General features: G+C 32.1%; 1 protein-coding gene across 2 annotated transcripts in view; it reads left to right on the forward strand.

Annotated features, from left to right (window-relative positions):
• Positions 1-5,033: 5,033 nt before the first annotated feature.
• Positions 5,034-16,069, forward strand: part of LOC139519522 (ATP-dependent RNA helicase DHX58-like) — a 36,046-nt gene continuing 25,010 nt past the window's right edge. The window contains exons 1-4 of one of the 2 annotated variants that reach the window (XM_071311642.1): positions 5,034-5,322; positions 8,771-8,899; positions 9,651-9,980; positions 10,486-10,632. In XM_071311642.1, the coding sequence (XP_071167743.1) occupies positions 5,184-5,322; positions 8,771-8,899; positions 9,651-9,980; positions 10,486-10,632 (745 nt within the window). In that variant the 5' untranslated portion in view covers positions 5,034-5,183. The remainder of the gene's footprint in view (positions 5,323-8,770; positions 8,900-9,650; positions 9,981-10,485; positions 10,633-16,069) is intronic. The other variant, XM_071311643.1, reaches the window with a different exon arrangement.

Raw genomic sequence — 16,069 nt, forward strand, 5'->3', positions numbered from 1 at the left:
AAAAAAATCACACTATCCTATGTCGAATACCTTAAACTTGCGAAATAATATGAATAGTGTATAACACCGACCCATTTACTTAAAAAAATCGAGCAATATCGTCAGTATGTAATTTGGTTATTTGTGTAGTTAAATACGGTTTCATAAACTAATAAATAAAGGCAGGACTGAATAGACTGAAATTTAAAAAGATGCCCCCCACCCCTAAATCAAAATAAATGGTAGCTCCCTTTAAAACGGACGACATCAAAAGATTCATGTAGGATAAAAAAAAAAAAAAACTTAATTCGAATAGTTTGGGGGTTGGGGGTAAAAAATTGCTGCATTTTTTGATTTTACACCGATTTTACATATATCCATATTGGTCAATCATGTTTTTCCCAAATTAAGTTAAGAAGGGGAGGGGGTTCAGTGATGTGAATTAAGTTTTTTTTTTATCCTACATTGAACTTTTGATGCCGTCCCTTAATCCAGAGAGGAGACAGTTGAATTAAATATTTCGATGGGACAAAAGTTCATATCTTAAAGTCTGAAAAGTTTGCTCAAAATTATAAAATCAATGAATTTTACACGTATACATGTATAAAAGCTAGAAATGAAATTGAATAATCAAGAACACAATCATGTACGCGAATACGACGATGGAAGCTTTTAACGACCTTGACCAGCTACGTGAATATTGATCAGTCCATTTAACGTTATAGTACGTGCGTTCTATTTTCGCAGGTGTGAGGTCGAAGGTTTGAAATGACCAATGGGCATACGATACAGTTACAGTGGAGGTAATGACGTTGCTAACGTAAAATGTTATTTTCGCGACGTCAAACTTGACATATCGGGAAAAGATGCATTTTTCGACTGATTTTTATCATTCAAACTGATTTAATTTGAAAACGAGTGCATGGACCCCTATTTTTTAAAAACGAAATTTTGTTTCTTTTTGCAGATTATATGGACCAAATTTTATAAGACTGTAAATAGTGCATTTTTTTAAGTTTGATAAATCTACAGCAAAAAATGACGTTTTTTTTCACAATTCATGACCATTTGATAAATATGAGTTTTTTTCTGAATAAAAAACGCATAGATTTTTAGGATACTTATAAAATACAGAAATTACAAATAATTTAACAAAAAATAGTTTGTGTTTATCTTTTAAAACAAAAAAGTTATGGCTTTCTTTCGAAAGGGAAAATACGGCCCTTAATAATAATAATACTTTATTCAGAAGCAATACAGCTTATAGAATATACAATTTTACAATATTTTGTATCAGTGAAATATAAATATAATAATTATACACAATACATGTATGGCGGAGAATGAAAATAAATTCATATGATAAATAATTAATACAACTACATATTACGAATTTTTTCAATATTAAACAAAAATTTACCTAAATTATTAAGTTCTTTCACATTGTGAACTGATAACAACTGTATAAGTTTAAAAGTGGATGGATATTGCCAATAATATTTCTTAATGTATAGTTTTCTTACATCACTATATCTATTACATTAAAGAATTAATCCAAACAAGTGTGTTTGACTAATTATGTCGCACGACCTTTCGCTGAGCTTGGTCGCAGTTATGTGTATTCTGAATCTTTTATTTACAAGACACCTGAAGTAGTACGATAAACATACTAAGACAATGTTTTTTGAAGCTTAATCAGTGAAGAAATAATAGTCATTGCACAGCTTCTTTGTCTCTAAAAACGGACTTTGGTCGATAATTCACACATTTTTTTCAGCTTATGAAGTCGACGTTTTATCAGAGATCTGATTGTTTTGACCCGTTCTGACAGTGTCCAGTTCAACTTCGTCTCGTTTAACCCATGACATGACGTAGTCCCCAATTGAATCCATAATTATTTTGTTTATAAGTTAGAGCTGTAAATGATGTATTGGGTTTCTTTGAACTTAGGACAATGAGGTACATGTATAACCTTTCGGAGATGTTCATGTTGATTAGTTATGTTTTGATCCCCAGTTATAACTTGGCCAGAGAGGTTGTAAATATAAGGTGGTGAGAACAGTCACATATCAGAGGGTTAAATTTTAGGTATTCTTCTAAATCAAGGTCCTGCAATGCTTGTTTATAGTTGAATACTTCATGTGTAATGGTTTTGGTGTAACTGAAGGATACTAGTACAACAGGAATAGATTGGTTTAAAAGGAGCTATACATCACAAATTATACTGACCAGTCTGTATATTGGAGAAATATATTCATGCATCCCTTGTCAAGTGCATAATCTCTCAAACATTTAAAAAAACAACAACAACAAAAACAGGAAGTGAAAAAAATAGTGCTAATGTATTTTGACCCTAGTTTATGAAGATGTGAAATAATGTCATCAAAGCTCCCAGAGGGCGATCTAGAATTGGAAGACGTTTTTTTACATTGGACAAATGGTGTTTGCCTATGATTATGCTGGGGTCTCAATGTAGTATCAAATAAGCTTATTATCATCACTGCAGTATGGACGTCACAAATTTCACAAAAGGAGCACCGGATTTCACTCCCTGTTTTTAGTGGAGTTCGTGTTGTTTCTTATTTATTATTTATAACTGTTGATGTAAGTGTCTTTTGGTTTTATGAGTCTTTGTTTACTCCTAGGTTTTGATTGTAATTGTCTTCCTTATCCCTCGATGTATCATGGCTACCATATGGCGTTGTAGTACCTAGTTCCCTTGTCAAAATATATTTTCCTATCTTTTCTGAAAGGAGTTCTTATAAAAAAAGAAGATGTGGTGTGATTGCCAATGAGTCAGCACTTCACAAAAGTTCAAGTGATACATAAATTACAACATTAGGTCGCCTTCAACAATGTATAAACCCCATTCCGCAAAGTCAAATATGAAAGGTCCCGAAGGTACAAATGTAAAACAATTCAAACAATAAAACTAATGGCCTAATTTATGAACAAAGTAATGACATAAAACAAATATGTAGCACAGCAACAAACGGCAACTACCGAATTACATGATCCAGACTTGGGACAAGCACGAACATATGGAATGTGGCGGGGTTAAACATTTTAGCGAGCGCCAATACCTCCACTCACCTGGGACAGTAGTGTAACAGTATATACAACATAAGAACGAAATATGATAGTAAGTTAAAAGGCTTGACTCAACAGATTGATACAAATAGAAATGAATCGGACAAAAACAGATTTATGTTGCCGGATAATGTACATCCCACCAATAAGTAGACAGTATGTACAGATCTTAGAGTACTCGCAGTTACTGACAGCTATTTCAAAGCCAAGAACAAATAATAACAAACATCATGTAGCTAAGACTGAATTATAGTAAATCATTTCATATCGAACATCCAATGGATTTAGCGTAAAGACGTCATAAACAGAGAAAAACATGATCTAGTACAATGCAAAGATACAGGTATCGACAGACTGTAGATCTATGAATTTCATATATGTATATAAAAATAATATTTAGTTTGCTATTAATTTACTGATAACAAAATCAATATCAATACCAATAAATACAATATTCAAAGATCTAATTACAGTATAAAATTGGTAACCTTTTAGAATAAGTATATTTAAATGACCGCAGTTCCCCGTTTCTAAGTCTCATCTTTATATCGTTGATATGTCAAGTCAATACACTATTATTGTCTATATGTTAATCCAGTTATATGCAACATATAAATCACATATTCTTAAGATATCATAACAAATACACATACAGATGTCATTTGAAAAGGGAACGGACACTCGTTCATCGCGTTCACACACTCTTCTATTTTAATTCGAATTGATTCGAATTGGCTAATTCGAGTTATCCAATTAGCATTAGAAATACGCTTTTCTGAATACGAATTAAAAGTTAACTTCGTTTGGACAGTATAGCGAATTTGACGCGCATTGTAATTCGAATTAGAATTGACGTTAGGACGTAAAACGTTTCTAATGCGAATTAAACTAATTCGAATTAGTTAATGCGATTCGAATTCGAATTACGTGTGAACTCAGCATTAGAGTGGAACTTGTAAAATCTATATGCGTTTATTATAAGGGGGGGGGCATTCTGTCACACAGTTAACCCGCTTTATATGTACCGACTTCAGAACGTCATTACTGAAAAAATGAGAAATGTCCTTTCAAGGTGTATGGTGATTAGCTGTAATCCCCACAATGACACAGACCTTTAAAGACACTCCCAAGCTTATAATGTTATTCTAAAAGAGCTACTTTAAACGATATCTGCCTTGGATTTCTGAATTTAATATTGAGTTTTTTGTCTGTTGGTTCAGACTATTAGAGTTTATTTTTTATAAAACTCGCTAACATCTTATTATTTCGATTCCCGTCATAATCGTTATTTGCAATTTCTATAACATAAGTTTTTTTTTGTGTGATTTTATTTTTGTTGTTGTGTAGCTTAGTTTGAATATATTCGAAAAGGAAAATAAATAGAATAATAAAAAGATAGAACATGCATGCAGGTTTTCAAATATTATCTCCAATATTGAAATCGTATCATGTAGAAATGTGTCAATATGTACCTAATTGTTTCTTCTCCTAATTTTTTTATTTTGCTGCTTTCCGAAATCAATATTGAGGAATATTTTTTTCAGAATCCTTTCTCCATCCATGCAATTAATATCTCATCCCTTACATGCAGTTTTGAACACTAGAACTAAATATAAATTAAACCACAATACTGATCTTTTAGTGTTTGGTATAGTTGGTTTTCACTGAGCAACACAGTTAAACATAGAATCATATGGGGAGGGGGGCAGAGAACTATTTTGGTCAGAACACACTGTCAAACATCCAAAAACATACTATCCACACTGATCTGTGTCCACACTTGTATATCAAAAAAGATATAGATCGATTACGTACACACGTATCACGTGTACTGACTAATATTTAGCATACAACTTTCAGTTCATGTATGAGTTGCAATTAAGATGACATTCGTCAATTGAAAATAGAAATATATTGATTATTGCAATTTGTTATTTAAGGTGTTCTATATGTAAAGTATTATAATTTTTTTTAAGATAACTATATTAATAACAACACGTCATGTAAATTTTCTCTGCTGATTCTATTTTTAGATTTGAAAAAATCCAGATTAATATTTGGTTTTGTAGATAAGTCTCGTCTCGTCATCATTGGTAAAAGGTAGAACATAGATAATGGACACTTGTAAGAGCGGTGATCAGCAACAAAGAAACGATTTAGAAGTTTTGGAAATATTTAATTCTCTCATAGCACAGACCGTTAAATCAGGGGAATTGATTTGTTCCAGAAGAATAAAACGTATTCTTGGAGATGGTAAGTTTTGAAAAATCTATGTCAGATATGTATATTGATCACGGAACTAAGGTTTATTTATATATATCGTAATAATTTTTCAAAAACTGTTACATGTATGTTTGCACTACGATATTTATTCTGAGTACAGACAAGATACAGAACGTAGATGGAAGATAGTAAAATGACATTAATTCTTTAGTAAGATCTTTTTAGATTTTGATTTTACCAGTGGAAGATTGTCACTTGGACAATATTCGTTAACACTGTTTATCAAATCACTTATTGAACTGCAAAAAGCTATTGTCCCTCTATTGTTCGTTTAATCAATACAATACCGAGGGGATATTCCCTACATGGTTTATCTTTATACCAACTACATGTATACCAATGACATAATCATATAATAATACGTGCAGGTAAGTTTTAAATTTTCTAAAATTAAATCCATGTAACTGTCATATATTTAGTTACTGCATAAATTTGTAGATTACATGGAACAAATACAGCAATTTTTATGTATTACTATCAGACTGCGCTGTGTAAACTATTTGTAGAAAGCTTTATATTTTAGAAGGTAGAGGACCTGCTGGATGCTTTATATCTTGTTTGCAAATTTCATAAATCAGTAATCAAGGTTGAAGTTACGTGATTAAGTCCGTTTCTAAATAAAAGATAACTATATGTGGTGTATGGACTGACTGTAATGGACATTTGTTATTTTGGCAGGTTTTGTCTGACCATGACCTCATACTCGTGTTTCATTGGTCAATGTTAAGTTTTTGTTTTGTTATAGATCTGTTTTTCAAGTACTTTACTTTAGTGTGTCAACTTTATTTGGTGTATGGAATGATTGTAAGGTGTACATATATGTCTGACAGGTATCATCTGACTTTGACCTCATTTTCATTCTTGGAGATTATGACAATATCGGAAGGTAACTTGTGTCTTTTACAAGATTTGAATTTGTAATACTCAGTCTAAGATATGTAGTTTTGGGGCACATTTTACAGTGTACAGTTCATCAGTTTGCAGTTTGGAATGAGATGTACCAATCGACATTAGAATTATCAGATCCCTTCGGTATCGTTGAAAATATGCCGATGCGATGTGGTTGACAGACTACCGGAGCCAATCACCCTGCAACCGTGCTGCAACCACGCCAAAACAGTATTGGAAAGTCTAATTATTTGTTGCGTTCATAGACCATATGATAAGGGAACTGGAGAGTGGAGTCGCGTCAAGTTATCAGAAAATCGCTTCTTTGCGCTGTATCTGCTTCATCGTGTTGTAGGAAATATCACAAACGAACAAATCTCAATATTGTCTGAGACATACGAAACTGACCTCTGGCATGTAATTTTGACGAATTCAATTTGGAGTTCGCTCGATGCCGAACAAGTACGCTGGGTTATAACATCTCGCGAGTGCTACCTTGCCATGATGGCCCTGAGATCTATCAGTCACGGTACTACGTATGTAATTGAAAACAAATGTACGATCAACAATGAACAACGACATTTACATAGCATTACTGCATATTCATAGGGATTTCAGTGTGAATGTTGACAAAGTAATAGAGAAGTTTGTTTCCAGACCCGAAGAGCAGATTTTGGACAATTTTGAGTAAATTCTGTATCACAAATATGTGTTGTTTATGTATTACTATATTCAGAAGATTTATTAATAGTTTTACATTCATAAATTTTTATCTACATATAGTTCCTCTTTTGACCGTCCTATGACCGAAAACAAAAACAAAAAATTCTGCACAATAGGGTCCCAAATTTTTTTCGCCTCGCTCCGCACGGCGGTACTTGCTTCCACATCGTTTCTTTCTAGCTACGCCCCTGAAAAATGATTTTAAGGTATACATGTCATTCTGGTCAATATCACATGACTTTGACCTCATTTTCATGGTTCATTGGTCAATGTAAAAAATTTGTGCTTCGGTCTGGGTATTTTCAATATCTTAAAGTGATAGGTCAGCTGTATTTGATGAATGGAATAAATGTAATATGAACATGTCTGTATGACATGTATTATCTGACCTTGACCTCATTTTTAGGGTTCATTGGTTAATGATACATTTTCGTAATTTTGTCAGTCTATCAGATACTATAAGCAACATGTCAATTATATTTGGTGTATTGAATGATTGTAAGTACCTGGCTGGTTCATCTGACTTTGACCTCATTATAATAATTGAACCGTGATCATGTTGATGTATATGTGATACTTGTGGTAAAAACTTCATGTTACAGACTTTCAACATAAATTCAATGATGAGTAAAACCAGCGAGACATGTAAGCGTGTGCATTCGTATGTTAAATAGTTACAATGAACATTCACTTCCTGCTTCCAATTTGAAATATGTTCGGTAGTAAAAAATTGAAGCTGAAAATGCAAAACGAATATCCTGATTATTTTTCTATATTTTGTAAACAATGACCTCCATAAACATGATAACAGCAGTAATTGGTTAAGTTTTGAACAGTTTGATTTGATTTAGCACATTGAATCGCAATCAGATTTTACGGACGTCATCACATGCATGGTTAACAGTTTGGAATATCTATTCCACAGATTACGACGGATATCTTCAATTACAATCCCATCATCTTTTCCTTAAATGTAACAATGCCGAAATATACTTTCATCGAGTTTGTACTTGAATGAAAAACAGTCACGGTGTAACACGACGACGGCGACTTGTTGAACTAGATCTTTTTATCCTTTGGATCACCTGCGTCGTTCCTGTTGCTCAGTCTTTAGTTTTCTCTGTTTTGTTTCATATTCTGTTGTCGTTTTTCTACACCCCCTTTTTTGTATGACGTGTTGCAGGGGACATAGATATACCAGGCGTTCATCTGTCCTGTCTTAATAGCGCTCTCACGTGTACAATTCTTTGCGTTGATGTTTATAAAACTCACATCAAAGATTTGTGTCATCAACGTCTCTCTGAAAATTTCGAATATCAAAAAATCTATAAAAAGATTTGGTCCCTGGAAATATTATATAAATTGAAAAATACATTGTAAAAAGTTAGATCACAAAAATACTGAGTTCCGAGGAAAATTCTAAAAGGAAAGTCCCTAAGCGCTCACATGTGAGCAATTTTTGACAGATGTTTATCAAAAAATTATGAAAGGTTTATATCACGATGTCCCGGACAGTTTTTTAAGAGTTATACCCCTTGGATATATTGATGTTTGAAATTGCTTTGCATTTCATTCAAACCTTCATTGCTCTAAGATATTTATAAAATATAAAGTTTTGTTCTAGTTATTTAACCTTGGACAGATAAACTATGTGCAATGTAAGGGACATTGTTTTTTTTTTTAATTTTGACATTTTTCTTGTACAAATATACATCTTGTAAAATATGGTATACAATATTCTGATAAAATGCTGGTAAGATTATTTTTTTATAGCTAATAAGTAATCTAAAATCAAACTTGTTTGTAGATATTGTCGATGATTTAAGAGCGAGGAAAGATACCAACGAGAGTAAAGTGAATTTTATATTGGAATCCATATTACACAGTGAAGACTCCGACAAATGGGACTCGTTGACTGAGGCACTGACGAATGTGGGTAAGTCAGTCAAGTTAAAGTGAATTATCATTAAACTTGAAAAATTGAAATATATAAATGATGATGATTAATAGATAAATTAAAAGATAAATAGATGGATAAATATATGAATCATTCAATCAGAAATTTGAAAAACTACATACATTTCATTAGTTTACTAACTACGTTACAAAGTGTACTCGTCGTGTAACTAAAGTACAGACAGACAGAACTATGATATGATACATGCAAGGAGATCTCTAAACGGCTTGATTAATAGATATAGAAAATATTAAGAAACTAAGGCGCGTAAGCTCTCATGCAAATTTTTCTTTTACTTTGGTTATTCTTTTTATGTTCACTTTAGGTCATATAACTCTTCACGTATTTTTAAAAGTACTAAACCATCCTTCGCTTTCAAGTATTTCTGATCCCAATGGAAGTAAATCCAGCAAAGGCAAATCAGATTTTTAAATTGATATTTTCATATTGCAGTCATTTCAGCTGAACATGTTTTGGACCATTAAAGATACATGGTTGATGAGCTAAAGTAGGGTAATGATATTCAGCTGTGTTTGGACATTCGTCTAATTAAACAAAAAAATGCTTGGAGGTATACAAAGATACGCTAACTGGAACATGTAACCAGTTCTGATAAATGCATGACAATAAGGAAACTAAACTGTGCTATGGCATTGTCATAGTTTCATTTCGTTTCCATTTCAGAGAAACTCTTTCAACTAATAAATATATTTCAATTTTTTATTTCTAGATTTTGTTTTTGTTCCTAAAATCTATTTGAAAGAATACAATCCAGAAGTTATACCACGACTACGGAAATTAGTTCAAGCCTTGAACAATGAAGAAGTTGAGCCTGAGAAACTGTCAAAAGTTCTGAAAGATAATGGAGTGCTTTTGGAAGTAGATGTGCAAAATATTGGAACAGAATGTTATAATAGAGGAAACAAAGCAGGATTGATAGTTTTGATAGACAGAGTCATTAATTCGTCTTCCAGTAATTGGTATCAAGAGTTGACAAGAAGTTTATATGAAGTAGGATTGGAGAGAGCAGCTAAAGATTTGGAATCAAACTCATCAAAAAGTAATATATCTTAGATAGATAAGATAAGATAAGATAATTTTATTAACCAATCATGGTACCCAAAATTTAAGCAATACAATCAAATGAATTTTAAAATCGGAAGCACATAAAATGATTAGAATGATTAGAATGATTAAAGTACATTTTTACTATAGCAAAATATGAATACACATTCACACTAAGTAACCTGCTTATAAACCAAGTTATTGACAAGATAAACAAGACAGTCAACTTATTGGAATTTTCTGCATTTAAGTACAATGTATCATGAGGGATATTTTTCTTAAGGATATATATACGTATAAGGCGTTCCTATGTCCTACAAAACGTCAAGCAGAAACAATATTTTTGATTATAATTATTTAATTTGTAATGTATATTTATATTTCCACTAATTTGGAGGAGGCCTAGCTTTACACACAAAACATTGTTGTTTGAAATCAACTTAATATTTTTTGAAAATTTTACTTTTTTATTGTATAATTCAGTTTCTTTTCTGATTCAGAGAGCCCGGATGCAGTTAATGCTGCAGACGACATATCAACTGATAATCATTGGAGAAAACTGATCGTTAAGTTGTTTCGTAAACAAATAGTCCAGAAAGTCACACCATCCGATTTATTAGGAAATATTGGGACCCTATTTAGTCCAGGTTTGTTTTGTTTGTAAACATTTATATTTTATAGTGAAAGAGGGATAACATAAAAACTGTAATAATGATAACTCGCGGAGTGACATTTACCATATATATGTGGATTCTTAGGGACTCAACAGAAATTCTGGAAGCTTTAAAATCTTAGTCATTTTCTGAAATAAATCATATGAAAACCATGAATTTTCCACCCTGTACACCCCACACCACATGAAAAATTAAAACCCATCTTAAAGAAATAATCTACAACGCTTTCGACTATACATATGGTGCCATATTCTACAAATGTATTGTTTTAGGATATAATTCTACATATTTTTTTAAACGAGCCCAAAAACAAATTATGCTACATCAAAGAACAAACGATCAGTATGTTGGAGTTTCTCGTTGACAAAATATTGGTTGAATTTGGAGGTAGACTTTTCTAGCAGAATGTCGATATTCCAACGGGAACCAAATATCTCCTGACCCACCTTTTCTATTTCATTTGTGTCCGAGTTCCTCTCGAAACTTTTTAATAAAAAGAATATCAAAGAAGCTAGATTATTTAAATTCATATACAGATATTACCGTTTTTACCTTTAACAATCCAAACCCTTCTGATAGGGCCACATTAATATTAATATCCTCCAGAACTAGACAATAAGGAAACTCTATATACTGTTTCCTTCGTATCATTTTATAGACAGGTCATTTCTGATATTATGAATTTTCCCACACCTTAATATTAATACACATCCTTAACCCTAGTATGCATTTCTAAAATCTTCTGTGGTCGTATCAAGCTGCTCCCTGTGGAGAATTTTATTTATAATTAATTTGCATGTTTATTTGAATTTTTAACCGGATTTTCGAATGCAAATCGTTTATTTATTTTGGGATGCACAGTGAGTGGGCGAACGGGCGGTCGGGCGCTTGCCAAATAGTATCCGTTCTTTTACATAAAAACGCTTTGATGAAATTTTATAAAATGTTGTTTCCTGTGACTAAATTCAATTTTCACGACCAGAATTAAACCTATTATGTGAGTGAGTTATTTCCTTTAGAACAGAAATTAACAAGTATAGTATTTGTTGCTGAAATGTAAAGATAGTCTATCAATGATTGTATCTGTTCAATTGATTAGTCAGGAGTTGTCAAACATTCCTTTATAACTATTTTTTAAAGTCATGTGTGTTTGGAAGGTAGATGTCACAGTTATCATATGGAAATTTATTTTTGTTATGTGTGTTAAAGTTAAATTTTAACTTGATCCCGTTTGGGGTTCAAGATTTTCAAATATCATTTTCATTAGATAATATTCTATTTGTATTAACGGACATATTCCATTACATAACATTGTGTAGATAAAGTTGTTGACTAATTAAGATATAAATCTATGACAAATGAAAGAAAAAATATTTGGAACTATTAAAATTATATTTGATTATGATTTGATCATATCATAAACTATCTTATTTGAGGGAACAATTTTTAGTGGTGAAATCATATCTTTTTTTCATATTTTATATTTGCATTACTGGGTCATGGATACAAGTTTGAGTTCATTTTTTTTTTTAACGTAAGTTGTTTTAATTAACAAGTATTTCATGAAAAATTGATTTTTTTTTGGATAAAATGGTTCCATCAATGTACTTTTTTGGATATTGGACCGTAGTAGGAAAAGGAAAGTCCAATTTCAAAATTTTCAGTCCCTGACCACATTTATTTTGAGTCACAAACCTATGTTGTATCAATTATTTAATCACAATCCAAATTCAGAGCTGTTTTAAGTTTTAAGTACAAAATGTTGTTGTCCATACTTGCTCTCAACTGCTCAAAGTTTGACCTCTGCAGGAAAGTCTGTTTTGCTGTCAATCTGACAGCTTATTGTTTAGTCAGTTGTGTTGTATTTCTGTGATGTATGTTTACAGTTTCGGATGCTGGATACCAGTTATTGTCATATTAACCTATTATGTCAGTTTTGGTTTCTCGTCTTATTTTGTCAATATAATGGAACTATATATATATCTGTAATACAAGTTCTCTAAATAACTCGGCAGTATACGTAGTATCTATGATTTTTATAGTCCTTTTCAATGAAAAGCATTTTTTTTTCTAATTTTGATTCATTTTATGATCACATGTATATTTTAATTTTGTGATTGATAAGAGTTTAATGTTTGAACTTGGTTTCAATAAAAATTATTTACTTACAAATAAGGTTTTATAAACTGTTTAACTCACCATTTCTTTAGCAAATACATGTACCGAGTCAGGAATAGAGCAGATGTTTTTCACTTGTTCCCTTGAATGATAGCGCTTAATTTTGTCGGGTTTGTATGGACTTCTCCTTTTTAAGTCGCCTTGTAGCTAAGCGTTTTGGTTATATTTTCATACATATACACACCGACTGATTTAAACATAAAAAAGTGAAATCCCAGAAATACCAAACTCCGAGGAAAATTCAAAACAAAAAATCCATCATCAAATGGCAAAATCAAATGATAAAACACATCAAACAAATGGACAACAACTGTCATATTCCTTACTTGGTACAGACATTGTCAGATGTAGAAATGGTTGATCGATCCTGGTTTTATAGCGTTTAACCTCCCACTTGTACGAAAGTCGCATCAAATTCCATTACCAATTTACACATTAATTTCTCTTAACCTCTTTTTATACGACCGCAAAATTTGAAAAAATTTTCGTCGTATATTGCTATCACGTTGGCGTCGGCGTCGTCGTCGTCGTCGTCGTCGTCGTCGTCCGGCGTCCGAATACTTTTAGTTTTCGCACTCTAACTTTAGTAAAAGTGATTGGAAATCTATGAAATTTTAACACAAGGTTTATGACCACAAAAGGAAGGTTGGTATTGATTTTGGGAGTTTTGGTCCCAACATTTTAGGAATTAGGGGCCAAAAAGGGCCCAAATAAGCATTTTCTTGGTTTTCGCACTATAACTTTAGTTTAAGTGAATAGAAATCTATGAAATTTTGACACAAGGTTTATGACCACAAAAGGAAGGTTGGGATTGATTTTGGGGGTTTTGGTTCCAACAGTTTAGGAATTAAGGGCCAAAAAAGGGCCCAAATAAGCATTATTCTTGGTTTTCGCACAATAACTTTAGTATAAGTAAATAGAAATCAATGAAATTTTAGCACAAGGTTTATGACCACAAAAGGAAGGTTGGGATTGATTTTTGGAGTTGAGGTCACAACAGTTTATGAATTAGGGGCCAAAAAGGGGCCCTATTAAGCATTATTTTTGTTTTTTGCACCATAACTTTAGTATAAGTAAATAGAAATCTATGAAATTTAAACACAAGGTTTATGACCATAAAAGGAAGGTTGGGTTTGATTTTGGGAGTTTTGGTCCTAACAGTTTAGGAATAAGGGGCCCAAAGGGTCCAAAATTGAACTTTGTGTGATTTTATCAAAAATTGAATAATTGGGGTTCTTTGATATGCCGAATCTAACTATGTATGTAGATTCTTAATTTTTGGTCCTGTTTTCAAATTGGTCTACATTAAGGTCCAAAGGGTCCAAAATTAAACTTAGTTTGATTTTAACAAAAATTGAATCCTTTGGGTTCTTTGATATGCTGAATTTAAAAATGTACTTAGATTTTTAATTATTGGCCTAGTTTTCAAGTTGGTCCAAATGGGGGTCCAAAATTAAACTTTGTTTGATTTCTTCAAAAATTGAATAAATGGGTTCTTTGATATGCCAAATCTAACTGTGTATGTAGATTCTTAATTTTTGGTCCAGTTTTCAAATTGGTCTACATTAAGGTCCAAAGGGTCCAAATTAAACTAAGTTTGATTTTAACAAAAATTAAATTCTTGGGCTTATTTGATATGCTTTATCTAAATATGTACTTTGATTTTTGATTATGGGCCCAGTTTTCAAGTTGGTCCAAATCAGGATTCCATATCAAGTATTGTGCAATAGCAAGAAATTTTCAATTGCACAGTATTGCACAATAGCAAGAAATATCTAATTGCACAATATTGTGCAATAGCAATTAATTTTCAATTGGGAGTTATCTTTCTTTGTATAGAATAGTAGTTGATAATATATGTTGGAAATTTGCCAGACATGACTATGATGTCATTTTCTATTTTTATTTGCCAATAACTTTATGTAAATAACTTCATTGGAAATTTGCCAATATAAAATGTTGCTGATGAAGCTTTTTTTCCTTATCTTATCTAAAATGTTTTAGATAATGTATGTTGGAAATTTGCCAGACATGACTATGATGTCATTTTCTATTTTTATTTGCCAATAACTTTATGTAAATAACTTCATTGGAAATTTGCCAATATAAAATGTTGCTGATGAAGGTTTTTTTTATTGTTTTATACAATAAACAATATATATTCACTTTTACTACCAACCAATCTTTACCATTCAGTGATAACAAGCACTTTATTTTACATTTTAATATTTTATGATGTATTTAAAAGAGTAGTTATTGTTGCAAACTCCATTAGAAATTTGAATTGATATCAGTTTTGGAAAAAGGGAAACGGGGATGTGAAAAAAGGGGGGGGGGTTAAATTTTTCTCATTTCAGATTTCATAAATAAAAAGAAAATTTCTTCAAACATTTTTTTGAGAGGATTAATATTCAACAGCATAGTGAATTGCTCAAAGGCAAAAAAAAACTTTTAAGTTCATTAGACCACATTCATTCTGTGTCAGAAACCTATGCTGTGTCAACTATTTAATTTTAGATTTAAATAAGAAGAAATCTTTAATTGATTTGTAAAATCTTGACATTTGTTTTGTGTAAAAAAACCCATGTAATGTCAAAAATTTGATCACAATCCAAATTCAGAGCTGTATCACGCTTGAATGTTTTGTCCATACTTGCCCCAACTGTTCAGGGTTCGACCTCTGCGGTCGTATAAAGCTGCGCCCTGCGGAGCACCTGGTTAGTTGTTCTATTTCGGTCCTTTTGATGTCCTCTTGGTTTGTAATGCCCCGCCTACGATAGTAGAGGGACATTATGTTTTCTGGTCTGTACGTCCGTTCGTCCGTCTGACTGTTCGTTCGTCCGTTCGTCCGTACGTCCGTTCGTCCCGCTTCAGGTTAAAGTTTTTGGTCAAGGTAGTTTTTGATGAAGTTGAAGTCCAATCAACTTGACACTTAGTACACATGTTCCTTATGATATGATCTTTCAAATTTTAATGCCAAATAAGAGTTTTGACCATAATTTCACGGTCCACTGAACATAGAAAATGATAGTGCGAGTGGGGCATCCGTGTACTGGGACACATTTTTATTTTATCGTTTATCAAGATGCGCTATTATTACGACTGCATTGCGGTCATTTAATGGAATAGAGCTGTATTCGTTATCGTCGTCGACGTCCAATGACTTTTGATTTCCATACAATTAATTAAGTACAAGTTTATGGATCTCTATGAAAATGTACCACGAGGTTCC

This window comes from Mytilus edulis, chromosome 4, assembly GCF_963676685.1.
Source record: "Mytilus edulis chromosome 4, xbMytEdul2.2, whole genome shotgun sequence".
NCBI classification, from domain to species: domain Eukaryota; kingdom Metazoa; phylum Mollusca; class Bivalvia; order Mytilida; family Mytilidae; genus Mytilus; species Mytilus edulis.